Here is a 25,754-nt window from a genome sequence, read left to right as displayed (position 1 = left end):
ACACAGTCTGGAAGCAGAGGCAGTGACTGCACCACAGCTCAGCTCCTGGCAGCTCAACGGGGCAGATGGAAGGAATATTCTCCTGAGGGAAGCACAAGCAAAAGCTTCTTACACACACACACACACACACAGAGACACACAGACTGTTAAAGACGTCACTGTCTCACACATCAGCCTGTTAGTTCCCATAAAGACCAGATTTGAAACACTGGTCTGCCTAGAAGTGTTTGATTATTTACATATGCTGGAAAAGTAGAAAAACTGACGGTTTTTCCACTTGAGTTCCAGTTTGTGCTGCAGCCCAGTTGTCACATGGACTCCACAGACTGACAAATGCTGGCTGGTCCTGCACACAGAGAGCCCAGGTCCCCCCAGAGCTGCTCTGACAAACCCCAAGGGCAGGGATGGGGCAGCACCAACCCTGGCTCAGGGTTCTCCTCAGCACTGGCTGCACTGCAGGATCTCGGTGCTAAAATCCTCCCCTCTTCCTCTAGAGCACCAATCCACATCCCAGTTCTCCCACTCTCTCCCCAGTCCTGCAATCTGTTCTCACCCCTAGCAGTGATTCCAGGCTGCAGCTCTCGGGCTGCCCTGCCAGTGTGCCACGAGTGGGGATTTCACCAGGAAGCTCAGCCCCTGCCAGAGGCTGTGGGATGGTGCTGGGAGGGAGAGCTGCCAAATTGGCACAGGCAGCAGGGAGAAAGTTTCTATTTTTGTTATACTTGTTCCAAGGGGGAACTGATACTGCCTGGGACAGAGCCAGGCATGTCTCAGGCTGGCAGCATGCAAAGCACCTCCACACTTCATGCAAGCAGCTCCACTGAGTTCACTCTCTCACCAGGGAGTTGAGGAGCAGCTGATCTTCCCCTCAGGTGTTCACCTCTCTGCCAAGGGCTGCAGTTATTGTTCCCAAACACCTCCTGTGCTCCGTCCTCTCCTTTGGAAAATCATCAGTTTTGCTCATATGGCACATTATTTCTGTCCAGGGCAGAAGTGGCAGCCGCTTTGATCTTCAGTTCAAATAGAAAATAATAAATAATTATATAAAGGCAGGCAGTTTTTAAATGTTCTTTTTTTTTTTATTGCTAGAAGTTGGTTTCAGTCCTATTGCAGCTCTGAAATCCTTCAGTGGAGAAACATTGCAATCATTGTAAAAATCATCATTTGGTGTGCTAAGATCAAGTTTACAATTAATCAAGAGTGCACAATTCAACAGAATATTAACATTTAACCATCGACTTTACAAATAAAATAAAGACTACAAAGATGTTGCTACTGCAGTATCAACAGTAAAGGAAATATTTACAATGTTTACACCCTAACAAAAAAAAAAACAAAAAAACAAAACCAAACTCTTCCCCAACAAAATGGTCAATTTAACCATGGACCATGATTATTTATTAAATCTTTACAGTGCAAGGTGGGCCTAGAAACCAGACCTAAGACTAAAAGAGCATCAAGAAGAGTTCACAGCTCCGAGTGAGATGCACGCAGTTAATGCCAACAGGATCTACGTCCACCAGAGGTTTATTTTCCTTCCGGGCACAAAAAAAAAAAAAAAGAAATGGAATTTGAAATAAAACTTTTTTCCTAAAGTGCTCCAATTGCTCTCAGTACAAAAATATAAAAAACTGATTTATAAACATGGCACAAATGTTATGAACCAGAGCTCGCACAAGGAGGAGGAACGAGCTGAGGGGGAGCGATGAAGTCGATGAAGTCGCGGGGTGGTTTCGGAGATGTCGGGTCTGGTCTCAGAGCAGGAGAGCAGGGGAGAGGCTTGGCTTTACCTACAGCACGTGTGTGTGAACCTGGCAACGAGATTTGTTTCCTTGTAGATGTGAGAACTGCTGGGGAAGACAACAAAATCTCCAAATTCCCTTGCACCGGGGGCACAACACACAGGGGAGCACCGGGGAGCCGCAGCTCCCAATCCGCAGAGTGAGGAGAGGAACAAAACGTGGACTTTTAACCCTTTCCTAGTTTAAGTTTCAGCTTTCATCATAAATGCAAATGACGAACACCAAGCTCCATGTAATGCAGGATCATCTGACTATTACTCAGCAAGACAAAAACTGCCTGCTAATGATTTAGAAGTGACTCCTAACTGGGTAGGAATGCGAGGACCTGGGGGAGCAAAGCGCCTCTAGGGATACCAATTCTTCTGCGATGAGTGATGTCAATTGGTGGGACAGGCCACAGCTACAATCCACAGACAGCACAGGTCAAAACTGGGGGAGCTTTCACAACACACACACAGGGCAGGCGTGCTCAGCACGGAGGGATCCTCAGGAATCCACATTCCAGGTGGGAAGGAAAAAAAAAGAGGAAGCCTCCTTTACACCAGCATCCAAACTGAAATCAGAACCACGGGAACGGCCTCCACGCTGCAACAGCACAATATTGCAAGGACAAACATGCTGCTAATTTTAAGGCTGTGACACCAAGCAAACACGGGGGCAGTTCAAAGCTCGGGCTGGCGTTTCCTCCACACCCCATCTCAGGGAGGAGCCAAAAGGCACCTGGGAGGCACAGAATTCTGAACTGTCCAATCCTCAGAAATCGCTTAAAAAGGAAACTTTCATCTGAAGTGATCGAGAAGTCCAATGGAAAGGATGTGACTCAGAACCAGGAGCAGGTTACTTAGCCCAGGACACAGCAGTATTTTTGCAAACTGACTTGCCTAGAAGAGTTACTTTTCCTAGGACCGAGATTTGAGCACAGAGTCCAAACCAAGTTCACTCAGCTGGAGTGGTTTGATAACAATTTCACAGATTCAGTTTTGCACAAGTGAAGAGGCCCTTGATTCATTCAAAGAAAACAATTCACTTGCTTCCCTCAGCCTTCCAGGAATCACCTGCCCATGCTCTGGTGGGGTGACCCTGCACTAACAATGAGCTATCTCAGCACCTGCTCATTCCAGAACCTTGGCTAAGCCACACCAAGACCCATGATCCACACCCACGTGAGAGAAGATGCTGTCTCCAAGATGCTTCTGGGTGAAAACAGGTTTCACGAAGCCAACTGCAGCCAGACACGTGGACTGAGGTCAGAAAATTACTTTTAAGGTAATTTTTCTCTATTTCAGATTGAAGACCCATATTCCAAGGGGCTTTTTGGGGTTGAAAAACAGCCTGGCCTGTCATGGGGCTGGGTCTATTTATTAACAGCCAAAACTTATTCAAAGTACTGCTGATAATGAGTATTAATATAATTATGTTTAAGTTAAAACATTAAAAGCAATGAGACCTCACTGCAGACTTTACTCTCCAGCTGTCACTGTTCTATATTCAAATCCATCCATTGCACAGAAGTAGAAAGCAGCCAATGAGCTGCTCCAGCCACACTTTCAGGACAGGCACAAAATTAAACTAAAGAAATGTTTTCAAAAATTGTTTCCAAACACCTGAACTGACATCCCTTTTTGGCTGAGGTGGTTTATTCCACGGATAAACTCAGCTTTTAGGTTAAAACTCCTAAAACCCTGGTGGATTTAAGGCAAAGGGGGCTCTGAGTTTTCACTGGGAGCAATTCCAGGGGAGCAGAGGTGTGACTGGGTTGTCGGATCTCACACTGCTGGCTTGATTTTAAGAATTCCCCTCCCTTCCAACCTAACTTTCAGGAACAGGAAACTGAATATAGGGTAGAATTATGTCCTAACCAACACTGTATCACAGCAACACAGAAATCACCACGTGTAAATTGTGCAGAGCTGCTGATCCACCGAGCAGTCCTTCCCAGCAAAGTGTGTCCACTTTCACAGCACTGCTTTGCTGGAGGCTGGGGGAGCATCCCCTGAGCCACGAGGTTCTGAATTTCCTCTCACTGAACTCAGTGCCATTGCCTCAGGTTTGCACCAGTAAAGAAAACAACACTTAAATCCAGCAAGTGTTCCAGCAGGAGTGCTTGTCCCCAAGCCCAAGTCACTATTTTGTGGCTTTTCTTTTCCCCCGATCAGTAAATTTAGGTTTTTCTATTTCTCGTTCGAAGACAACAACCCAAATCATCACCACTTGAAAATAAACCCTGTGTTTTCTGCTGAAAATCTGTAATGTTTCTTGCACCGTAACTACTGCAGTAATTTTAAAACTCTCAAGCAAAGTGAAGTTACAGCCTTAAAGACATTACTGTCAGCACACAGGGCCTACCCAGAGACAGCTCAGTGATTTGAGGAGCCTGCAAATTCCACTGGATCCATTGCCATGGATGGAGAACTGACCAGGCCTTCCATCCACTGCTGCCAAAATCACTTTAAATCAGAGTTAAAAGATATAAAAATAACTATTATCAATCATGCTCAGAAAGGTATTCATCCAAGTTTTTAAGCTCTGAGATCCTGATTTCTTTAATTCTGTAACAATACCCCTAAACAATCTCTCCTGTGCATCATAAATCTGACCAGTCACATTCAACATATCCCAGAATGCACATCCCTGGCTGAGGTGTGTAAAAAGGGATCTGAGATACAGAGTGAAAAATACAACACAAAACAACTGTGCAAATCACTACAAAGGGAAATAATGCCTTTTCAGCAGAACACTTACTTGTCATCACCATCCCATGATCAAGAACTGACCCATTTAACAAGAGGTATCAAAGCTGGTTTAGCTGAAAGCAGCTAAACACAGGTTTAGCTAAGAGTATTTTTATTATTATTATTATTATTTAAATTTTAAAACCAAACAGTTCTTATTCCCTTCATTCCTAACACAATGCTGCAGAGAGGTCTCTGCAGTAACAGCAGCTTTGATATCTTCTGGTACTGGGAGTAAAGTCCCAACAAATTAACAGACAAACAAAAGATGCAGAAAACAGGATTAAACAAGACAATAAATTACTGCATTCAGAAGCTTCTTAGACATGTCTTCAGCAAAGAGCAAAGTCCAAGTCTCTGAGTTCATTCTGAACCGAGCCATGAGTGCTGCCTGGGTACCTGCACTGCTCTCACCAGCACAGACACAGATCCCAGCCATGAAATGTGCACTCAGTCCAACTCTTCACCACTGCTGTGAATCCTCACACGTCCAACCCTCCTCCTCCACAAGCAGATGGAGCTCCTGCCCTGAAGGCGCTGTCAGAAGCTCACCTTTCTCTTCCACTGTTCTCTTCCACCGCTCCTGGCCACTGGGCTGGGGCCCCTGGGCTCACAGTGCCCGGCACACGTGGCTGGAAGGACACTGGCTCACTGTCACCTAATTACCAACAACCCAGTACTGGCCTGGACCTGCACCTGGACCTGGGAAAACAGATTTCAAAATTTGCAGCCGTTCTGGGGCCTACCACTACCATTTTTTTTCCATAAAAACCTGTGAGGTTCAGCATCACCGACAGCCATTTACAAGGTGGTGCCCACAAAGAGTGCACATTCTCCAAGAAGAGCACGTTGCAACAAATGGCAGCCTTTTTTTTTTTACCGTGCTCTGAACTGCTATACCTATGCCATGGGTCAATACATTTCCATGTACTGGAGAATTTGAAAGCAAGTTGTTACTACTGTGCCCTCATTCTGAGCTGCTGGCAGAAAAGCCAGCAAGGCAGGACAGTTAATCCTGGTCTGGTCCTTGCTCGTAGTAACTGGGCAGGGATGAGAAGATGGGTCGGGTCTCCATCACGGTGCACACTGGGGCCTGAGTTCTTGAAACAGTGTGTCAGGAGATTCATCTTCAAATGGAAACAACTAGAAGAAAATGACATCTTCTTTGCTGGTATCATCTTGCACATTCAACAGGCTCGGCTGAGAGGTCACCAAGGTCTGAACCTGAACGTTATTGGGCTTGAATAGGTTCGCTGAGGCAGGTGAAAGTGCTTCTGGCTGAGCATCTGTGGGGCCATACAATTCTAGAGGGGAAAAAACCAGAAGAAGACACAGTCATGACACTGCACAGAGAGCCTGAGGCATTCCCAGAGCCAGGCAGGCTGGCCAGGACGTACCTGGCTGGAATGCAGTGGTCTGGCCGCTCGGGAGGACTGGGCTCGCTGACCGCCTGCCTCTCAGGACTCCCTCCTCTCGTGCAACAAGCCTGGGGGGAAGCAGCTGCTTCTGATCAACAGATGCTGGAAAAAAAACCATTGTACAAATCAGTATTTGAGGTGAGCAGTACCTCACAAACCTCACTGTTTCATGCTGGGGCCCACTGTGCTGACACCTTGTACATCCAAGGAAGCTGTGATACCACAGAGAGCTGGTCCTGCTGTTGCAAGTTAAATTTTCTCTTCAGCTGTTTAAACCATGAATACTTTCTCCTCTTCCTTGAGACTTCTAATTCAGCCCCTGACAACCTCAGATTTGAACCCCAGTATTACCAAGCAGAGCAGAGAGAAACAAAATCTTTTGTAGCATTCAAGTAGCAAGTGGCCATTTGTGCTACTTCCAACACACAGAGCTGTGATGAACTTTTGTCTCTGCTCTCCATCTGTCTCACAGCTGCTCAGCAGCACAGCACATTGATTCTGCTGTCATAGCCTCTCAGTTCCTTAATTCAACAATAAAGGCAATTCATGAAATGGTTATTCTGGATCCAAAGAACTTCTCTCCCTCTCTCAGTACACATTCCTTACGTGTCACGAAACCCAAATTCAATACACGGCACTTTGCCTCTGGTACAGAAAGTTTTGTTCCATTTTTATTCCGAGATCTGCACATGGGCATGAGTACCCCACTAATGCTCACAAGAGAATAGAGACCAAGGTATTTGTGGTTTATACCTGTCATATAAATTACAGAAAAACACCATTAAGTACATTTCCACTGCAGAGACCGTTATGTAAAAGCTATTAAAAATAAACCTGGGGAGATGTGGAATTGGAGCTTTATTTCCCATGCAGGGGAAGAGGATATTAGGCTTCATTTATGTGCAGAATCATAATGAAGTTTGCAACTGCACTAAACTTCAGGCATGACAGAAATGGATGTTTCTACAACGTGCCAAAGCAGTTCCCCCTCCCCTCCCTGACAGCTTTGGCCCTGAGTCTGCTGTAGCAGGGCAGGCCCAAGTGATGGTCAAACTTGCCAAGTCTGAATCCTACACAATACTAAAAAGATAATTTTATAACTTAGAATTACAGGCCATTCCCCTGAGCTGGCAATGAGGCTATTTTAAGGGGTAGAGACAAAGTGGTTTTTGCTGCCTCTGTCATTGGCAAACATCACTACTCCAGTACCCAGTAGTCAGCAGCAGAAATTACACCAGGACAGGGTGACTGTATTTTTATTTGCTTCTGTTTGGGACAAAATTAGCCCCTTCCAGCTCTACAACACACACAGCATCCCAATTCTGGCCCAGAGATCTGTATTTAATGACTGACTGGTGCTAAGAAAGGCACTGCATTCAACACCACTACAACTCTGGACAGAGAGTAAGGAAAGGCTAAGCCAGCCTCAAAACATTTCACTTCTTTTGCTTTTGTTGTTTAACACTACAGATAGACAAGGGGATTTTACATCCAGGTGCACCACCTCTCACCATCATTCTGTCATGCTGGAAGACACAATTCCCTTTTCAACATTATCCCTTTGGGTTGTATTTCTGATTTAAACAGCACTGACATGTAAGTCCTAACATAAGGATTTTGAGAGGTTAAGAGATTTTTAACTGCAGCAAGCACACTAATAACTTGTGGCACATTAATTTCTGGGTTCTACATGGGTACCCAGAGGTTCAAAGTGCAGTGTCCTGTCTCCTTGTGATGCTGGCAGAGATTAGAAACGCCCTTAAATGGACTTAAATACACACACACCTGAACTGTCCGTCCTGTGAGACGCTTTGCTCTTCCCACCTTTCTCCTTGCTTCCTTTGGTGAAGGTGGCCAGCTTGGTAGGGATCTGCTGCTGGACTGCAGCAGGTTTCTGGATCTGGTTGGTAGCACTCAGCAGATGTATTGGCACTTCGTTCTTGAGGGCCAGAGCGGGCCTGTTCTCCAGGGTGGTGCTGTCCCTGCGCACCAAGTCCGGCCGCTCCAGGTAATCCAGCCCGGCCACGCTCACTCTCACCGAGGATTTGGGCACAGCTGGACAGGGATCCAGCCCTTCCCCGTTGAAGCTGATGGAATGACTCAGCATCTGGCTCTGTTGTGAGGAAAAAGGAGTTTTAAGGCAAATGGGGGGGGGGTTCACCCTCTCCAGCACGATAAGGAGAGGTCACCCTCAACCCTGAGAACACGAAACGCTTCCTAGGGAAAGGGAGAATGGGTAAGATGATGCCTGAAGCTTGCTGGGAAACAGAAGGAAGAGCAAGAGTGTGAGTCCTTGGACACCAAAAAGAACCTCAGCAGCCTCAAACTGCTTAATACTGCACCTAGGAAAGGAATGCAAGAGCAGACTGCACTGAGGGATGGTAGGATGGAAAGCAGGACTTTCAGATGGTATCAAAGAACCAATTTAATCAGACCTCGAAGTTCCCATTATGAAACACTGGAAATGTTTTTAGAAATCAGCTGTACAAAATGCTACAGGTGTTGCACAGCTTCTGCAATCACTTGCCTGCAATAGGGAGGTTCCTGAATTTAAAAAGTTCTCCGTCAGCCACAATCAAAAAATAACTTATTCTCCATTTCTATCTTTTAATAAAAATATTCTCATTACCAGACATTGTCTGGTAATTATGGAATTTCACAGACACTGGGGAACTGCCAAGCTCTGATCTCTCTGATAGCAGCCACCACCAGCTATTTCAGATGGTGGTTCAAGGAGCCCAGTAAAATGCAAAAATGGGCTGGTGCTGTAACAAGTGCAACCTTTATTCAGAAGCAAGTAGTTCAACAGAAATAACGCTCCAAGGAAACAAATTCCTCACCTGGCCCATTTCTGGGGAGAAGGTGCCTGACACCGTGTTCTGCTTCTTCAGCTTCCTCAGCTGATCCAGACGCTCCCTCTCCTTCTCCACTGCTCTCTGGGCTTCCCTCAGCCTCTCCAGGTTGTGCTGATAGGCCTCTTGCTGCCTGTCCAGCTCTTCCCTGTCCTGATTCACCTTCTCCAACTTCTGCCGAGCCTCCTCCTCGCGCTCCTGCAGCCGAGCTTCCCTGATTTCAAACTCCCTCTGCTGCCGACTCCTTTCCCGCTCCAGGCGCTGCTGCTCCAGCTTCAGCTGGTTCTGAAGCTTCTGGACATTCATCAGTTCCTCCCTCTGCTTTTCCAAGTTCCTCTGTTTCTCCTGCTCCAGCAGCAGATTCCCTCGGGTGGACTGCAGGCGGTATTGCTTTTCTGCCATGGTGGCGGTGGCTCTCTGCACCTCAATGTAACTGTCCTGCTGGGATATCACCGCCTGCAGGGGTTCAGAACACATGCACAGCTCAGCAGAAGGCAACAGCATCTACCAGGTTAGATCATCACAGGGTCTTTTGTCCTCCTCCAGAGCAGATCTAAACTCCAGCTTGTACAGCCCGTGGTGTCTGAACATGGTATCGAAGATGGCCCAGCAAATAAATTATGCTTATGTGTGCCAAAGTGAATGTTTCTTGCACCTAGAATTGTTACCCCGAGTCAAACTAGTCAAAATATTGCTGATTACAGGCCTGCAGCAAAACCAACTAATACAGACACACGTGGACATCAACAACTTAAAGAAGAAATGAGCACACGGAGCAGATGGAGCTCAAGGCAGCAAAAGAATTAAGTGGGCAGGAAAAAGGAAACAGTTACTTCAGACAACTGCTCTAACCCTTCCTTCCAAATACCAGACACAGTGTTGGTTTCCTGGAATCTCAGGTCTGAACTGTGCACTTCATTCTAGCTTTAGGGAATATTTTCACGGTAGCTCCTCCTCACACCTGCATACATTTTATTATATTTAATCCTTTACAAATCTCTTGGATAGCAAACAGTGGTTTACCTGAAGGCTGAAGAGCAACTGTAACAGTGTTTGTATCCTCTGCACAAGCTGAAAAGGAGGAAAAAAAAGCATTGGGTACTTAGGCAGAGCTGTTTGGATATATTAGACTTTAAAAAACACCTTTGCTTTTTTGTGGGACTTTCATCTCTGCATTCATCACGTGTTAGAGATATAAGATACAGATTAATCTGTTGGAATCCCTGGATCTTACAAATAATGACTTTTTAGTGGGTTTGTTTGGTTTTTTTTTTTGGTTTGGTTTTCCATGCTATTATTATAACGTGGCTATTTGCCATTGGATTTTTTAACAGCAGAAGTAACCTACCTGAGACTCTATGGTGGGCTGCAAACCACTGCTCTCATCCAGCCTCACTCCATCACTCTGTAAAAAAGACACAGAGACACTTGTTGGGCACTGGCAGTGCTGCCAGAACAAGCTGGAAGGGTTCACCCCATGAAGGAACAGGTACTGCTGGAGCAGAGATTGCTCCCATGCACTGAAGGACACACATCAAAAATACTGAAATCAGAGGGGCCAGGCTGGCACAGGAGCATGGTGATTAAAGGCAGTGTTAATGGTACAGCACCAAACGAGCAAATGGAAAAGTGATTTATCTTGTCTCTCAAGTGCTAAGCTACCAACTTACCCCACAAAGCATCCTAAATAGAGCTGAGTAATTTGACAGACAAAACTGTTCCAGCCCAGCCCTGCCAGCTATCAGGACTTTTAACTTTGTGAGATTTGTTCTGCACCATTCTTATGGCGAGGAACACGAGGAAATGCATTTAAATCACTCATAAAATCAACATACGGCTTGAGATCCTTCTTCTGCATCAGAAGAGAGGTCATGGACTTGCACATCTGAACCTGCTGCAGGGCCTCTCCAGTCCCACTGTCTCTGTTCACCACCACTGTTCTTCCTCCCACCTGAAAGAGGAGTGGAGTGTGAGGAGCTCACACCAGCACCACAGGGGCTGGGAAAACTCAGTGAGCGACAGAGTAAGCACAAAAACACAGTGAGTGTGAAGACAGAAGCAATTCACAACTGCAATTCACAACGGCTTCTCCATGCTGATTCCAGCTGGGAGATCAGACAACAGTGGACTGCTCAAAAAAAAGTCTAAAAACTTGAGGAGAGCGGGTTAAAATAAATGGGGAGAGTAAGTTCAAATTCTGTGACACTATTTTCAGTCAAGGAGCCACGATGTCTGCATGGAAATAATCGGCTGTGGCTCCCGGAATTGCAGGCTCATAACATGGAATACTGGTTAGTAGGAATATTCTATTCAAAGCAGCACCACTGGGAATGTGGAAGGAGGTAAAGGGAGATGGAAACTATGTTGTAAAAAGTACCTATGTTATGACACACGGAGAACATTTCAGAGGCAACAGAAGTATTTTAGGGATTTACAACCAGTGAAATAAAGACCATTTGGTTTTTTGATAAATGCATGAAGCAGAAATGGAGATAAAGAGTATCTAGTCTTTCCTCCCATTTCATTAATTAGCTGATAAATCATCTGTGCCAAAAGGACAATTTGTATTATCTAAGGATTCAGCAAAGCTCTAGTGACTGTGCAGATACCAAGTGGGAAAAAAGTGTTCGTGACTCAACAATAAAAGCAGACAGCTGAATTCCAATTTTCTAGGTTTTCAGGTCAAGCTCATTTTTTTCAACAGAACTAAAATCCTGTGTGGAATTGTGGTAATTACAAAGTATGGGTTAAGGCCATAAAGCATGGGCTATGCTCTTAGTGTAACACTGAGAGCCCTACTCTGCTCTCTAGTGTTGGTATCAGGAGTAAAAAAATCCAGTATGCTGGAGATTTGCTCTGGATCCTCCTTTTAGAGTCAGGTGAAGAATTTTCCTTATGTGAGAGCCTCAATTCCTGGTTCTCACTCTCTGTGCAGTGAAGGCATTAAAGAGCTGAGGAGCTCAGGAAAATGCTGGATAGTCCTTTTCTTACTTTTACTTGAGACTGAGGGACTGCTGTCATATCCTCCAAAGGTCTCTGCCCTCCTGGGGAGTCCTGAGCCAGAGCCATCCTCAGGCTGACAGGATCCACTGCCAAAGTGAGTGAAGATAAGGTCCTGCAGGTTTTCAGCTAGGAAAGAGGAGAACATGTCATGTAAACAGCCATGTCTGTGCTGCCATACAAGAAGTTGTCATGCTAATAAGCTTAAAAAAAATGTTTTAACCAATTAAAAGATCAGGTAGTCAGAGAGGTCCTGCAGTACAGATGAGACTTGCTCTGTATGACAGGCTCTTTGCATACAGATGACCTCTTACCTAACTGCAAGTTAAGATTATCAAGCCTTGAATGTTTGTTTTTGAATTTTTTTTTTTCCTCTTCAGAAGAGAAATTAAGCCTGTGCTTATTTTCCTCCTAAACATACTATCTTTAGATAGGCTATTTTTAATATACAACCATCCTGTAATATTACATTTCAGGATTGGTGTATTATTAGAGCACTCAGTTACCCTTTCTGAACAGACTCATCCCAAGACTCCCCTGGTTGATTTTAACAAATAAACCAATCCAAGCTGTGCAGGTTTTCTACCTAAACCCACGAGTGCACTCCACCTCTCCTGCAGATTGGTTCTGACAACAAGGAAGTCTGCACCATGTCACAGAAAAATATTGTGCTGTTACAGGGTGGTGTTCAGGACCTGCACTTAGGTCCCAGGTGCTTGTCCCCACCCCTGCAGCTGAGTGAATGCCTGCACAGCCCCACATTCCATCCACCTTCAGTCACTGCAGACTTCAAAATCGCCTCTCCCTGCAGGTTTTCTGAGACCTCCCCCCGGAAAAGCAGCCGAGCTCGGGATCCTTGGGAATGGTCTTCAAAGCCATTCATTTCAGACATCTCTGCATAAATCTGCTGCTTCTCAGTCAGACTTTGCAGGATCAGCTCGTCTTTCATGTTCAAACGCTCTAAAGGAAGGAACAAATCCAGTGTTCAGTTTGGAAGACTATCACTCATTCTATGATCAGAACATCAAATGCAGAGATGTAATTAACAGTTAAGGGGAAAACCCATGGAGCAGGTAAAGCTTATTAGAGTCTTCAGCAACTATTTCTATATAATCTTACACCGCTCTGAAAGACTTATGAAGGAGAAACTTGATCACATCAGGTGATAATAAAGAATTAGACAGCCATAAATCACAGATGATGCTGAAAAGCAGCTCATGGAATATATAACGAAGTCATTACCTTGGAAATCTTTTAACTTCGCAGCTCTCGCTTCAGCCATCCTCCTCTCTGCTTCAGGTTCATTAAATGTCCCTCCTTCTTCATCAGGACAGCTGCACAAAAGGAAAGACAGATCCGTGCTTGATTTGCACATTAGATAATTTAAAACCATCTCAGGATTCAACCTGAAGCTTTTGCCTTGGATGTGGTTTATCCTGGGTGTCATTCTTCCTCCTCCATCCCAAGCCCTGTTGCATTTGACATCCTTGAACTAAATTTCTTGGGGTTTTTTGATGGTTTTTTTTTAAGATAAAAGCAGAATAAAGTCTTTGGCTGGTTTCTATTGCACCTTTATCAGTGGCTTCTTCCCAATGAACACAAACAGAAAGGCACACTAAAGTCTTAACAAGAAAGGTGAGAGAGAGTCAAATGGATTTTTAAGATGAATTTACATCTGAGAGCTGCAAAGAGAAGACAGATGAGCAAGAGTGAAGCCCTCCTGCTTTGCCCTCCTGACTCACCTTTCCACAGCCCTGCGGATGTGTGCCATCCAGGAATTCCTCTCCTCTTTGGAGCTGGTGTGAATTTCATACATTTCTGGTCCTTTTAAGGAAGCACTAATTAAAAACATTGCCTTTTCCTCGTTAGCCACCTCTCTCACAATCAGCTTTTGCAGTGAGATAACTGGTGGTTTGGAGTCCTGCAAAGCAAAACATCATTTATTGCACTACATTATTTATGTTCTTTAGGACTTGTGCTTCCCAGCTTACACAGACCCACCAGGAGCTGCAACATCACAATACAACTCCAACCTTTCCACAGGACACTTCTGACATTGTCATTTTTTTTGCCATCAAGCCCTGATGAAAACGTGGAATGAACAATGTGCATGTCAAAACCTGACTGGAATATTAAGCTGTGTGTCAATTTAAACAACCTTGAGGATTCCCACTGGGTCCCAGAAATCAAGAACAGGCTCAAAAAAATTTGCTCAAAAAGAGGCAGACCCAAAATTTGAAAAAGAAAACAAAAAAAAAACCCTTAATGACATGTGAAGAAAAAAAAGAAAGAAGAGACTAAGAGGAAGTGTTAGAGATTCTAAATTGGCAGGTTAGCTACAAAAGAAATAAAACCCTAACACAGAGGTGCCCTGAGAATAATGAAACGAGGTGACAGATTGTATAACCAGGATTAACTGGATTTGCTGGCAGTCTTTGCAGGGAAAACACCTTTACAGAGGGATATTAGTTACTAAAAACCTATCCAGGCTTCATCCAGCACAGGTCCAACATACGTAGCCTGGAAAGTTCCTTCCAGGATAAAGCAGCTCTTTGTAACTGCTGGACCTTGACAGAACAATCCAGAACAACAGCAAGGAACTGAACTGTGAATTAAATCAGGAACACCAGGTTTTTCCAACTTCTCTGAGCAGCTGCACTGCAATTCCAGCCATGAGTGAGGTCACAGGAAAAACAGGACCACTGAGCAGATCCATTTGCTCCTCTCACTTGCTTGATTTATTAATGGGGAAGTAATATTAAATTTCAAACGAACTGAATAGGTACAAATATGCAAAAAAAATTGGTCAGTCTCTAACTGCAGAGCACATTTCCAGAGGGGGAAAAAAATCCACCACATAGCACCCTGTTCTGTGCATTAGGAGGGTAATTTAAAAAGCAGCTGCTTTTTTTGAGGTCACCAAAATAGCTACTGCCATTAGAATTCAGCTTTAATGTTAATGTCTTAAAAAAGAAATACATCCAAGAAAACAATTACACCAGTGGTTCTATTACAGCCATAACTGAACTAGATCAGGACAAGATGTACACAATGAACTGCTCTGAGGATACCTGTGGAAATGCCCTGGGAAAGCAAGTGAATGTTCTAGAGTGCTGCAGTAACATCATCTGCATTTACTGCTTCTCTTACATGTGTTTCAGGAAAGTTCTCTGGCCCCAGTAAATCTCAGGGCACTGTGACCATGGTCACCATGTCCCTCATGGAAACAGCAGATTCTTTCCCTGCACATTAAATTAACCGAGGCAGGACTTATTTACAAGTGATTTTCAAAGCACAGATCTGGTGTGTGTGACGCCTGTGACCTGCACAAAGCCTCAGCCTAAAAAAAATTCAGTGAAAGGGGAAGTCACAGCACAGGAAGAGGAGAAGCAGTGAACCTCAGACCACACTCAGGTCACCAGAAAACCACTACAGGTGTGGATCCAACGGGCTGATGCAAGGGAACACTGGTTTGCACTGGGAGACAGTGGGAGGGATACAACAAGTACCAGAACTCCTGCAGAAAAAGTGATTCCTAAGAGTTGGCTGATTTATTAACCTAATTTTCTTTCTGAACCTCTAACAAGTATCTGACGCCTCTAATTGTGTTTTTCATGTAGTTGCTGTCACTGTCACAAATACTTTAAGTGCATCTATTAAATATGGAGTGCATCAATACCTACCACTGATGCAAAGGTGTATTTTTGGTCCTTCTCTTGTAAGAGCAACAGTACATCAGTTAGCAGAACTGCCAGAATATCTACAGCAACAACAGAGACAAGAAAAATAAGAAGAAGTCACATTTTAAAGCAGAAAGACTGGTCCAGACTCAAAAAAAAAAAATCACTTCACTTTTATTTCCTGTGGGTCAGGGAACAGCACATCAACATTTGTAATGTTAGGTCTGCTATTGCCTTTCACCTGGGCTGTCCACACTGTTCAGAACCAGCAAAGCACAAACAGAGCTGATTTAAAGCTTGAAAACACCTGCACAGGCATCCTACACATGGACTCCTCCAGAGGGAATGTGTCTCCCTCAGCAGCAGATTCTTCTGGAACTGCAGCTGTTCACAGCACCACCTACCTACTCTGGGCTGAATTTTCCGTGCCACTGAAGCTTCTCCTTGAACACTTGAGCAACAAAGCTGCTCAAATATTCCCTGGTGGCCCCACTGTTTTGATTTTCTGGCAAAGCAGGCATTATGCAGAGTGAAGGTGTCGTGGGGCTCACACGACACAGGCTTTGCAAAGTGTGAAGCAGATAATGCCCTTTCCACAGGAGACCTAAGTCAGAATGACTCAAAGCTTTGTCATCCACCTGAAGACCTTCCTCTTGAATTAGGAAGCAGATCAGCCAGATAATAAGCAAACAGCATAAGGAACTTATCGTGCACCATGGCAGAGATGCCAAGCCAAGAATAGAACAAGTGCTATTTCCTCCAATATCCTATTAAACAAGCAGGTTATTGTCATCTTATTTTATACCCAATCGATCAGTAATAAACAGTTACTAAAAAAAAAAAAAATCCACCACCCAACATAATTCTCGTTTCCCAGTTGCATTTTTTCCCCCCTCCTGGTCCTTTACCTTTGAGTCTCCCTGATGCAGCTTTCCAGTACAGCATCCCATCCAGCAGGAGCCTCCTCTGTCCCATGTCATCCTTCCGGAATAAAAGCCCATTCTTGCATTTCCCGGATGATTTCACCTCCATTTTGTGCATAATCTCCTTCAGTCGCTGCCCCTTCTCACACTCATTTACCATGGCATCTACATGGCTGATGGTGTCCTTAATTAAACTAAGGGCCTGGGTCAGCTCTTCGTAATCTCTCGTTCCAGCTATGGGAAAAGAGCAGCAGAGTCAGCCACGTTTCCAACTTTGGAATGCAAGATATGAGCCATCCAAACATCCAAACCTGAAGGGAGGCCACGAGAGAGCTGGAGACTATTTACAAGGGCCTGGAGGGACAGGACAAGGGGGAATGGTCTGCAGGGAGGAGAGCAGGGTTAGATTGGTTATTAGGAAGAAATTGTTGACTGTGAGGGTGGGGAGGCCCTGGCACAGGTTGTCCAGAGCAGCTGTGGCTGCTCCATCCCTGGAAGTGTCCAAGGTCATGTTGGACAGGGCTTGGAGCAATCTGGGATAGTGGGAGGTGTCCCTGCCCATGGCAGTGAGGTGGAAATGGATGATAACTTTAAGGTCCCTTCTAACCCAAACCATTCTGGGATTCTGTGATTCTCTTGACCCTCTGATGAGGTGACACTGCTCTGGATCCGCATCTAAAACAGCACCTTCAGCCAACAAAGAAGTGAGAAAGCAGCTACCAGCCTGTCCCTGCTCGTGTGAGGAAAGAACATGCAAAACACAGCAGAAAAGGTATCAACAGACAGCTGGGAGGCTTCTGGAAAACACCCCACCTTCTGTGTTCTGAATGATCCTCTCCACCAGCACCGGGTACTTGGTGATGCGCTGGGTCACCAGGAGGATGCACTCCTGCACACCGAGTCTCCTCACGATGGGACAGTTCCCAATTTTCTAGAAAACAAGGCAAGTCACACCCATTGCACATGCTGATCTTCTAACTTCCTCTCCACTCACATGTTTTCTGTCCCAAAACGTTTCTGTCCATTAGGCCCAGCACCACAAAATTAGCTGCGCTCTCTTACTGGGGCAAAACTTCTGGCAACACTCAAAAAAATGGCTTTTAGTGCTGGAAAATATCTTAGGTATTTTTTGCAAGTACTGTTAACTAAATGTGGAGACAAGCAGGGAAAGTTCCAAATCTGAAATGTATGACTGCCTGTTGCTAACTGATTGTCTCTTCTTAAAGGATCAGTCCTTAAATACATATAATAAGTATTTTTTTAAAACCAGACCCAACCACCTAACAGCCAAATTAGGCCAGTAACGAAGAAATTAAGTGTCTATTTTACCACTGTCTGATCCCCAGCAGGTTGACCTAGAGAATCACATTCCTGCTTAGGCAGGGAGGATTGTAAAGCACAAGTTATTGTGGCTGCAGACACAGCACAGACCTGGCAGGAGAACACAGTACCAAGATCTATCTTTACAAGGACTAAAATCACATATTTTAAAACTCTGGTCACTTATTTGAAAGTGAAGAGCTCTCACTTTAAAGACACCTGGTTAAGGTGAGCTCTAAGTGTAGTGCTACGCTGGAAAGTTCACATAGTATCACTTACTGGTGAGTGGAAAATGAGAATATTTAGGCCTCTGCAGAGCCATCTGAGATTCAGGTTACAGCTTCCACTTTGTGTCTCTTCAGCCCTTCCTAGTACTTGCACACTGCCAATCCTCTGGCTTCATAAGGATGATGTGGTGGGCAAAACCTGACTAAGGGTCCTTGCTTTTTCTACAGTAGCTCATCAACAGCATTTCTCATTGATTTAATTTATTATCAAGCCAAGGATGGCCACACAGCAGGGCAGGCAGAGCCAGAGCCATGAATAGAACAGGTACTCTATTCCCCAGTCCTTGGTGCTCTCAAGAGCCTGCCTCAAATTATCACCTGCTAATTGTGGCTTTATGTCCAAATAGCTCAAAAGATCTAAAAAAATACAAGAAGCCAACAAACCCTCAGAAAATGAGAATATGCCTCCCACCCTGCTCATTCACATTTAAGAGATCTTCAAGTACAGAACAAAGCCTAAAGCAGTGAAGTATATTTTGCACAGTCAGAGTGGGAATCCTCTGGTTGCTGTTTACCTTTATTAAGTTTTGGAACTTCTTATTGCTTTGGAGCAGGTCTTTATAATGACCGACAGCTTCATTGTGTCCACAGCAGAACACACCGTATTTTTCCTTCATTCTCTCCCCGTTTTCACCTGAAAACTAATTGGAAATATAAAAATGAAAGACCTGAGTCATTCAGAGTAAACTTTATCTCCACTACAAACTCCTGGTTTGTAGTGCCTTTTCTTTTTTTTCCAACATGCTTTTATGGTGACTGATTTCTGAGACATTTCTTTAACATTTCAATTTCTTCTCTACCAGAAATAAGATTTATGCAGTGTGACAACCTGAGAGCTTGGAATACCACAAGGTAACCAAAAATGAAATGACTGCCATTATGAGAATTTTTTAAAGGATTTCTGGACCTCTGCACTTCAGAAGTCTGAGGACTGTAAAAGCTGAAAGGCAAAAGAGGGGTCATGAAATAATCATAGAAATTTTTCCATCCACTCCATGCCAGAATGGTGCTAAAGCTCTCATGAGTTCAATGGATCTTGACTGCATTTCCCAAAGGTTAGAACCAAGAATTAACTGCAGGAGAGCCGTGTTTGGGATGGACACGAGGAATATGTGACTTTCCTTTTGGTACAGATGAAAAAGAGGAACAATCAACCTGCAGTCACATCTCCCACAACATGTGTAAGCACACACCCAAAGAACATTCAGTGAACACTCCATGTTGTCTGTGATGATGTATTCCTGGGATTCATGCTCCCAACACTGCACTGGGAAGAGAACCTTAAACCCAGGATGAAATCAAACCTTTACATAACATCACTTGACCCTTGCAGTTAGCTTCTCAGCAGTTTCACAGTGTCAACACCACTGGTAGAATTTAATTCCCACCTGTTTTACCAAGAGGTCTCCAATGTTCTGGATGATGTAATTCCGGTCACTGCCTTCTTCCAGGGATTCCTTCCGTCGCTCCTTCAGCTGGAGCAGGAACTGCCCGTGCATCTCCAGCAGCTCATCCACACAGGGGAAGAGCTTGTTGATCACGGCATTTGGGAACTGCAGCTCCTCTCTCATGGCTTTGGAGTACACCTTCAGCATGATTTTCAGTGTCCTGACATGGTGCGTTTCAGTTTGCATCAGCTCTGGGCCAGGGGAAATACAAAAATAAAAGCAAGAAGTCATTGATATGCTGTGCAGTGACTGCTGAGATGTAAGAGCAGGCTCTGAAACCCGTCATCATCTTCTTCACCACAGTCTTTGCCACGCTCGTGTGAAGCTCCTAAATTTGCCTTGTTAATGTCCCAACCCAGCAGTGACTGACCCTGCTTATTTAAGGACATCTCCCAGTGGCTGTTGAGCTGCTCCCTGATTGTACAGTAGGGCTTTGCTGGCTACAGAGGCACTCTGAAATCTGTGGGTTGCTTCAAAGCATTCACAGCAGAAATCCTGCACACTAAGACAGGTACCAGACCTGAAAATCTTCACTCGGCTTTAGTTTCCAGGCACAAGCCAAAAGTGGAGCCCATAAGAAAGATTTCTGCTTTGTTTCAGAACAGTGGCACCATGAAATAGAAGAAGATTTAAGAATAACAAATAAACTCTTACCATAAATGACATCTTGCCTTTTTTTAACGTTTTTGTGTCTATTTGCATAGGCTTGTTCCACTGCAACACTCCAGGACTCTGCCTCAAACTCATGAGCATCTGTTTCTATCTCACTCCGGAGGGACACAGAATATGCATCTAGACCAAAAGCACATTTCATTTCCATTATTATTGTTTCTCACCAGATCCTTCATTACCATCATTAGCAATGAGAGTAAAAACATCTCAGAGCTGCTTTAGGACCGTGTAAGAAGTTGCATAACAACCCTGAAAAGCACAGAAATTCCATACCTTCCAGAAAAAAGGAGTCTGCTGTTGAAGGTGCAAGCGAGACAACGTCATCTGAAGTCTGCTTAAATTTTATAAAGCCTGAATCCCCTTCATCCATGTCTCCTGAAATCAGTCTAAAGGGCCAAAGAAATTAGACCAAAGGACCAATAAAGAACATTCACATTTTTTAAGTTACTTGACACAAAAAAAACCCAAAACAAAAACAATCCAACCACCTTAACAAGCCTCTGTCCTAAACTATAGTGCAATTATCTTACAGTGAACAAATAAAAGGCATCATTGCACTCTTTAGACAATTAAATCAATTTGGCAAGTCCACCACTGAAATACTGCAGTTTAATTAGAGCAGCATCAGCAGAGTTTGTAACTTCTGATACAAAAGTTTAAAAGGACATCACCTGGTGACGAGCCCCAGTTCAGAGTACAAAGGGCACTTTCACTGGGAAAGGAGCATTACTGGGACACAGCAAAAACAAACAGCTACTTAAAACAGCTGATAGCTTTGAGTTTGTCTGCTATTTCAATCAAGGTATTCTGCAGTTTCAAACAGTGCTGTCTCCTACACCCGTCACCACCAGAACAACCTAGAATAGCTGAACTCGGAGGAGATTCCCGAATTTCACAACAATTCAAGAAAAATACATCCAGAAAAGAGATAATTTAGACAGAGATACTCCAATACTGCCCTTGTTTATAGGGTATCTTTTGTCACACAGGACAGAGGGACTAAACACAAGGTGATTTAAACAACAACAACAACAATAAAAAAGCATATTGTTCAGGAAAACAACTTTCAGCATTAAAAGCTCCTGAGCCTGAAAACCAAGGTTCTGTAACTGCTTTTCTTTTCACAGCAGGGAAGTGGGGGGAGCAGCTGAAGCCAGGGAGTCTGAAAAGGAGCAGTTCACTCACCCAAATTTACTGACGGCTCCGGCAGCGTTCAGTGAAGCCTGAGAGTTGCCTCTCTGGGCGATAGTCATGCCGAGGTTCCGGGACAGCGCTGGGGTGCCATCCGCTCCCAGGAGGAGACTTCGGGGCTGCTCCTTCAGGGAAGTGGCTAAAGAGGATAAAATGGAATTGGTGCTCAGAAAGTGAGGCGGGCACTGCAGCTCGCCTGCCCTCAGCCCTCGCTCCGAGTGCGGCCGCAGCACCGACAGGATCTTGGATGTCAAGAGCTCGTTGTCCAAAAAAACATTCTCATTCCATTTCCTTGAAAAGGAACCACAAAAAGACAGCTCGGGGTGAGCTGGAATGGCATTGCTCCTGCCGCTGCTTTTTGAATTTGTATTCCCCATGCTCGCCACTGGCTGCCCTCAGACTTGGCACAGTAAAGTGGCCCCAGAGATGCTCTGTTTTTATACTACCTGTGATCCTTCTAGAAATGTAAAGCTGCCACTTAACTTACTGTATTGGCTAAATCAGCAGGTCTGAAGTGCAGGAAATTGGTCCCTACTGTGCCCATTTAGTGTGGAAATTGCAAAGTATCTTCTCCTTTAGTAAAACACCAGAACCTACACACAATTATTCACACCCCACCGTATAAGGGCATAGAACATCTCGTGGCAAACAAGAAAAATCAGAGATCACAGAAAAACCACAAGTTCTCTGCAATGCTTATTGCTGGCAGCGATTTATATCTGCAAGCACACACACACTGCACATAATAGATACCAGAGCTAAATTTAATTTTAATACTGCAGCTTTTTAATGCTTTTTAGATCTAGGCAGACTGTGAACTGGAAAAGATATTTGAAACTTTAATCACTATTACACAATACGTGGAAGCCTGTAATAGACTTATAAAAAATGGATACAATTATTTAGCACTAATGTCTGTAATGAGTGATAAGGACCAGGAGACAAAATACATCCTTTTAAAAAGGGAACTTCAGGGAAGTCAAAGCCAAAGACTCAGCCAGCCAATCTTCAGAACTGGTCCCTGACAAGGTCTGCAGCTGCCCTTTTTTCCAAGTGCTTTTAAGGACATGGGAGTGGGAGAGATCTCTTGGATCCTTGAACCCAGGGCTCTGCCATGGCAGGCAGAGAGCAAGCTCCTGCCACAGTGCAGTGTCAGGAAGGTGCTCCAGGAGCAGGAGGCTGCTGCTGTGGGACTTCAAGGGGGTCTCCAGTTCCTAGACAAGGTTTATGTGTCGCTGATTTACATCTTTTCTAGTAAACACTGGTGTCCACCCACCCCCAAAAGTTCCTCCTTCTTAGTCTGCACTCCCCAGTGTACCTCCACTGATAATTATCTCTTCCTCCACGTCTGCCTTGCTCAGTGAAGCACAGTTAAACCAAGGGATTTGTGGTTCTTCTCATGAAACAGGTTTTCCCACATTTTTTTCATATCCCGTGCTCTACGTCTGCTTGTCTCTCATCTTCACTGACACACCAATTGTTTTAGGGCTGCAGGGGAGGTTTCATCAATGACATTTAACAGACATTATATCACCACATCTTTTCCTGCTGGAAATACCCTTCCCAAAAGCTTGGCTTTGAAAGCTGCTGGCTATACACACAGCACGTTCTCAGTCTACAACAATCTGGGTAAAATGAGTCCTTTCCATCAGCTCCAAGTGATGAGCTCCAAGCCCTGAGAGGAGACTAATTAGATATTAGCACCATTTGTCAAGGTAGATTTCTTAAACAAAGGCTTAATAACCAACACCCTCCCATCTCCACTTGGGGAAGTACCGAAATCATGGCCATTGAGTTCTCTTTCCCTGCTCCACAAGCCAGGAACATCAAGTTTGGTTTCCCAGTGATAGGCCAAACCTAAAAATCTCCAGAGGCACAATGTGGGGAGAGGGATAGGAGACACACAGTTTATACCTTTCTTAAAATTAATTTCTCTTTTACACTGATCCAACATCTTTGGGGTTTTTTTTGGCTGGGCACTGCAGCGTGCAGGGTTATGCTGTGGGTAAGAACATACAATGCCCAGGTTATTAGCTGTTCCTTTAATTTCCAGCCTCTGCTTTTGACCATGGAAAATGAGCACTGGCTGCCTGGCAGAGTCTGCACCGAGAAAAAGCCATTTTCTGAGTTCAATTAGCACTGTCTGCTCACTGCTGAGAGCCCTCATCGATCGCTGTTACCCTCACACAGACCAGGCTGTGGTACCACAGAGCTGCTCACCACCAGCCCCACAGCCAACTTCTCCCATTTCATTAGCCCTTCTTCCTATTTTAGCCTCTGCTCTTTCTCCCAAATGCACAAACTCCTTCTTGGTCATGCAAACAGCCACTCATCTCCTTATAACCACTGTTCCCTGTGTTACTTGGTAAGAACTGTGTCGTGAAGAAGCCACCTCCTAATGTAAATGGTATCTGAAATACCCAGAGCAATGCCCAGGCACCCATGTCAGCTGTGTTCTGACAGCTGCCAATCAAATAAACCTGCTCCAGTTCCACCCAAACACCTCAGAGGAAATGAGTCTGTTCTCTTAACGCACACCTTGTAACATCTACGAATTAAAATGCCATTTAACGCACCTGCGACCGTGATGGTCTTTTTTCCAGGAGCAAGAAGATATTTCAGAGCTTATGCTGCAAGACAGCTGTTCTTTCTTCTTGGTTTTTTTTTTTTTCTTTTTTTACCTCCCAGATCCTTTTTTCCTACTTTGTTTCAACAAAGACTTATGTTCAGACCATTAGTGCTAGCTTGTCTTAGAGATTTCTAGCAACCACTAGCTGCAGGCAAGTTTTAAATAGACAATTATGAAAATCTGATGTAAAACAAAGTTCACAGTTCTAGTCTTTTCAGAGGCCAGAGAATAGCCAATCAATGAAAAACGAGCTTATTGATCCCTTTTCACCATGATATTTTGAGGTTACACAGCAAGAAGGTATAAAGAAAAATAAAAAGATAAAGAGATAAAAACACACAGGAGATTGCCAGGAGCCTCTAAGCCGTTCCCAATAGAAAAAAAAATGAAGCCATCTTATTAAAAGAGACCTTCTCTATACTTCAATAACACACTGTGTATAGCCTTTAAAACATATTAAAGAAAAAAAATACAATCGAACAGATAAGCCTTGAGCCCAGAAATCATTCTTTAGTACAAACCTGGGGAAATGCACTGGGGCGAACTCTGTGGAGATCCAGAAGGTCTGTGCTGCAGATCTTTCTGCTGCAGGAAAAGAGACAATATTCTTACACATACAGAGCAAACTTTCAGTCCAAAATTAATCAGATTTTTCCTGTCCTATAGCCCTGACTGTAAGTGAAGCTCTACACTGAAAATACGAAAGATTTCACGCAGCAAGAGCTTTTATTTTTTCCATGCGTCAGAAAAGCGGTATATAGACATTAAACTTGGAGTAAAAATCCCAGGAAGAATAAATCAGGCTGAAATGCAACTAAAAACAAAGCTACAGCTGAACTAAAGCTGTGATAATTAAGGTATTAAATGAAAGCAGACCTTTTATGCTGACAGTCTTCACCTGCTTTTTGCTGTTGTTTAATTTACAGCAATACTGACTAAACTAACCCATAAAAATTTCAAACTGCACCTTTGGTACATCTGTACAACTTTCTGCAACCTTCTTGCATATTAAAAACCACTGAGATACAATTAAACAAGTAACACAAGGCTGTAACAAATGGCTTTTGGGGGAGCTTCCCTTTGGGGTTCTCATTTCTGACTTCCTTCCTCACCCCATTTTGTGCCACCCTTCCCTCTCTGCTCTCTTCAGGAGTGGTTTGTCAGGGCTCATTCTGCCAGGAAAGTTTGGGTGATGGTGGTGAAGAGTGGAAGTGAAAACACCAGAGCGAGTGAACCTTTTGGTTTAAAAGGGAAACGCACAATGGCCCGAGATGTTTAAAATTATATATCAAAAACCCCACAAGAACATTTCTGCCCCCAAAAGAGTTCCATGCTATATCACCAATGGCTGAAAGCACTTCCTCTAACCTCTAATTGCTCAGGTCTGAGCTGCTCTGCTCTCTCTTTTCCCCCTCACAGTACTCCCTAATCTGCTATCAGTCTCTGAAAGTCATCAACACTTGCAGGTTAAACCAAACTAAAACTCCCTCAAGTATTATTAGTTATAAGGGGGAGGAAATGCTTTTCAAAAGCAATAGCAGAATAAAAGACCCTGGCAGACAGACATCTCTCTGAAACCAACCTGTGACCTTACGTGCAATCACAGGCACCACGGTGACACAGATTAAAAACCGACAGCTTTGCAAGGCAAAGTTCATCACAGTTCACAATGAAATAACTTATTCTGCATTGCCCAGCTTAGAAATAACATGCAGCTGTTATGCCCAAATTGCCCTCCACCCCTCAGCTCTGACAGGGCACAACCTATTAAAACACAGCAGCACAAAACTCAAAAGGCAC

The 25,754-nt window shown here is 44.2% G+C and overlaps 1 protein-coding gene across 3 annotated transcripts in view; it reads right to left on the bottom strand.

Moving 5' to 3' along the window:
- Nucleotides 1-1,057: 1,057 nt before the first annotated feature.
- Nucleotides 1,058-25,754, bottom strand: part of ARHGEF18 (Rho/Rac guanine nucleotide exchange factor 18) — a 48,569-nt gene continuing 23,872 nt past the window's right edge. For 2 of the 3 annotated variants that reach the window (XM_050321380.1, XM_050321378.1), the window contains 20 exons: nt 24,476-24,539; nt 21,320-21,464; nt 20,408-20,520; nt 20,117-20,254; nt 19,403-19,653; nt 18,530-18,655; nt 17,221-17,338; nt 16,393-16,641; nt 15,488-15,564; nt 13,547-13,725; nt 13,047-13,138; nt 12,576-12,764; nt 11,796-11,933; nt 10,640-10,755; nt 10,153-10,209; nt 9,828-9,875; nt 8,793-9,260; nt 7,738-8,065; nt 5,932-6,054; nt 1,058-5,838 (listed from right to left, as the gene is read on the bottom strand). In XM_050321380.1, the coding sequence (XP_050177337.1) occupies nt 5,678-5,838; nt 5,932-6,054; nt 7,738-8,065; nt 8,793-9,260; nt 9,828-9,875; nt 10,153-10,209; nt 10,640-10,755; nt 11,796-11,933; nt 12,576-12,764; nt 13,047-13,138; nt 13,547-13,725; nt 15,488-15,564; nt 16,393-16,641; nt 17,221-17,338; nt 18,530-18,655; nt 19,403-19,653; nt 20,117-20,254; nt 20,408-20,520; nt 21,320-21,464; nt 24,476-24,539 (3,180 nt within the window). In that variant the 3' untranslated portion in view covers nt 1,058-5,677. The remainder of the gene's footprint in view (nt 5,839-5,931; nt 6,055-7,737; nt 8,066-8,792; nt 9,261-9,827; nt 9,876-10,152; nt 10,210-10,639; nt 10,756-11,795; nt 11,934-12,575; nt 12,765-13,046; nt 13,139-13,546; nt 13,726-15,487; nt 15,565-16,392; nt 16,642-17,220; nt 17,339-18,529; nt 18,656-19,402; nt 19,654-20,116; nt 20,255-20,407; nt 20,521-21,319; nt 21,465-24,475; nt 24,540-25,754) is intronic. The other variant, XM_050321379.1, reaches the window with a different exon arrangement.

Source organism: Myiozetetes cayanensis, unplaced genomic scaffold (assembly GCF_022539395.1).
Source record: "Myiozetetes cayanensis isolate MyiCay16 unplaced genomic scaffold, myiCay2020 scf26, whole genome shotgun sequence".
Taxonomy (NCBI): domain Eukaryota; kingdom Metazoa; phylum Chordata; class Aves; order Passeriformes; family Tyrannidae; genus Myiozetetes; species Myiozetetes cayanensis.
This window is presented reverse-complemented; position numbering and strand designations above follow the sequence as displayed.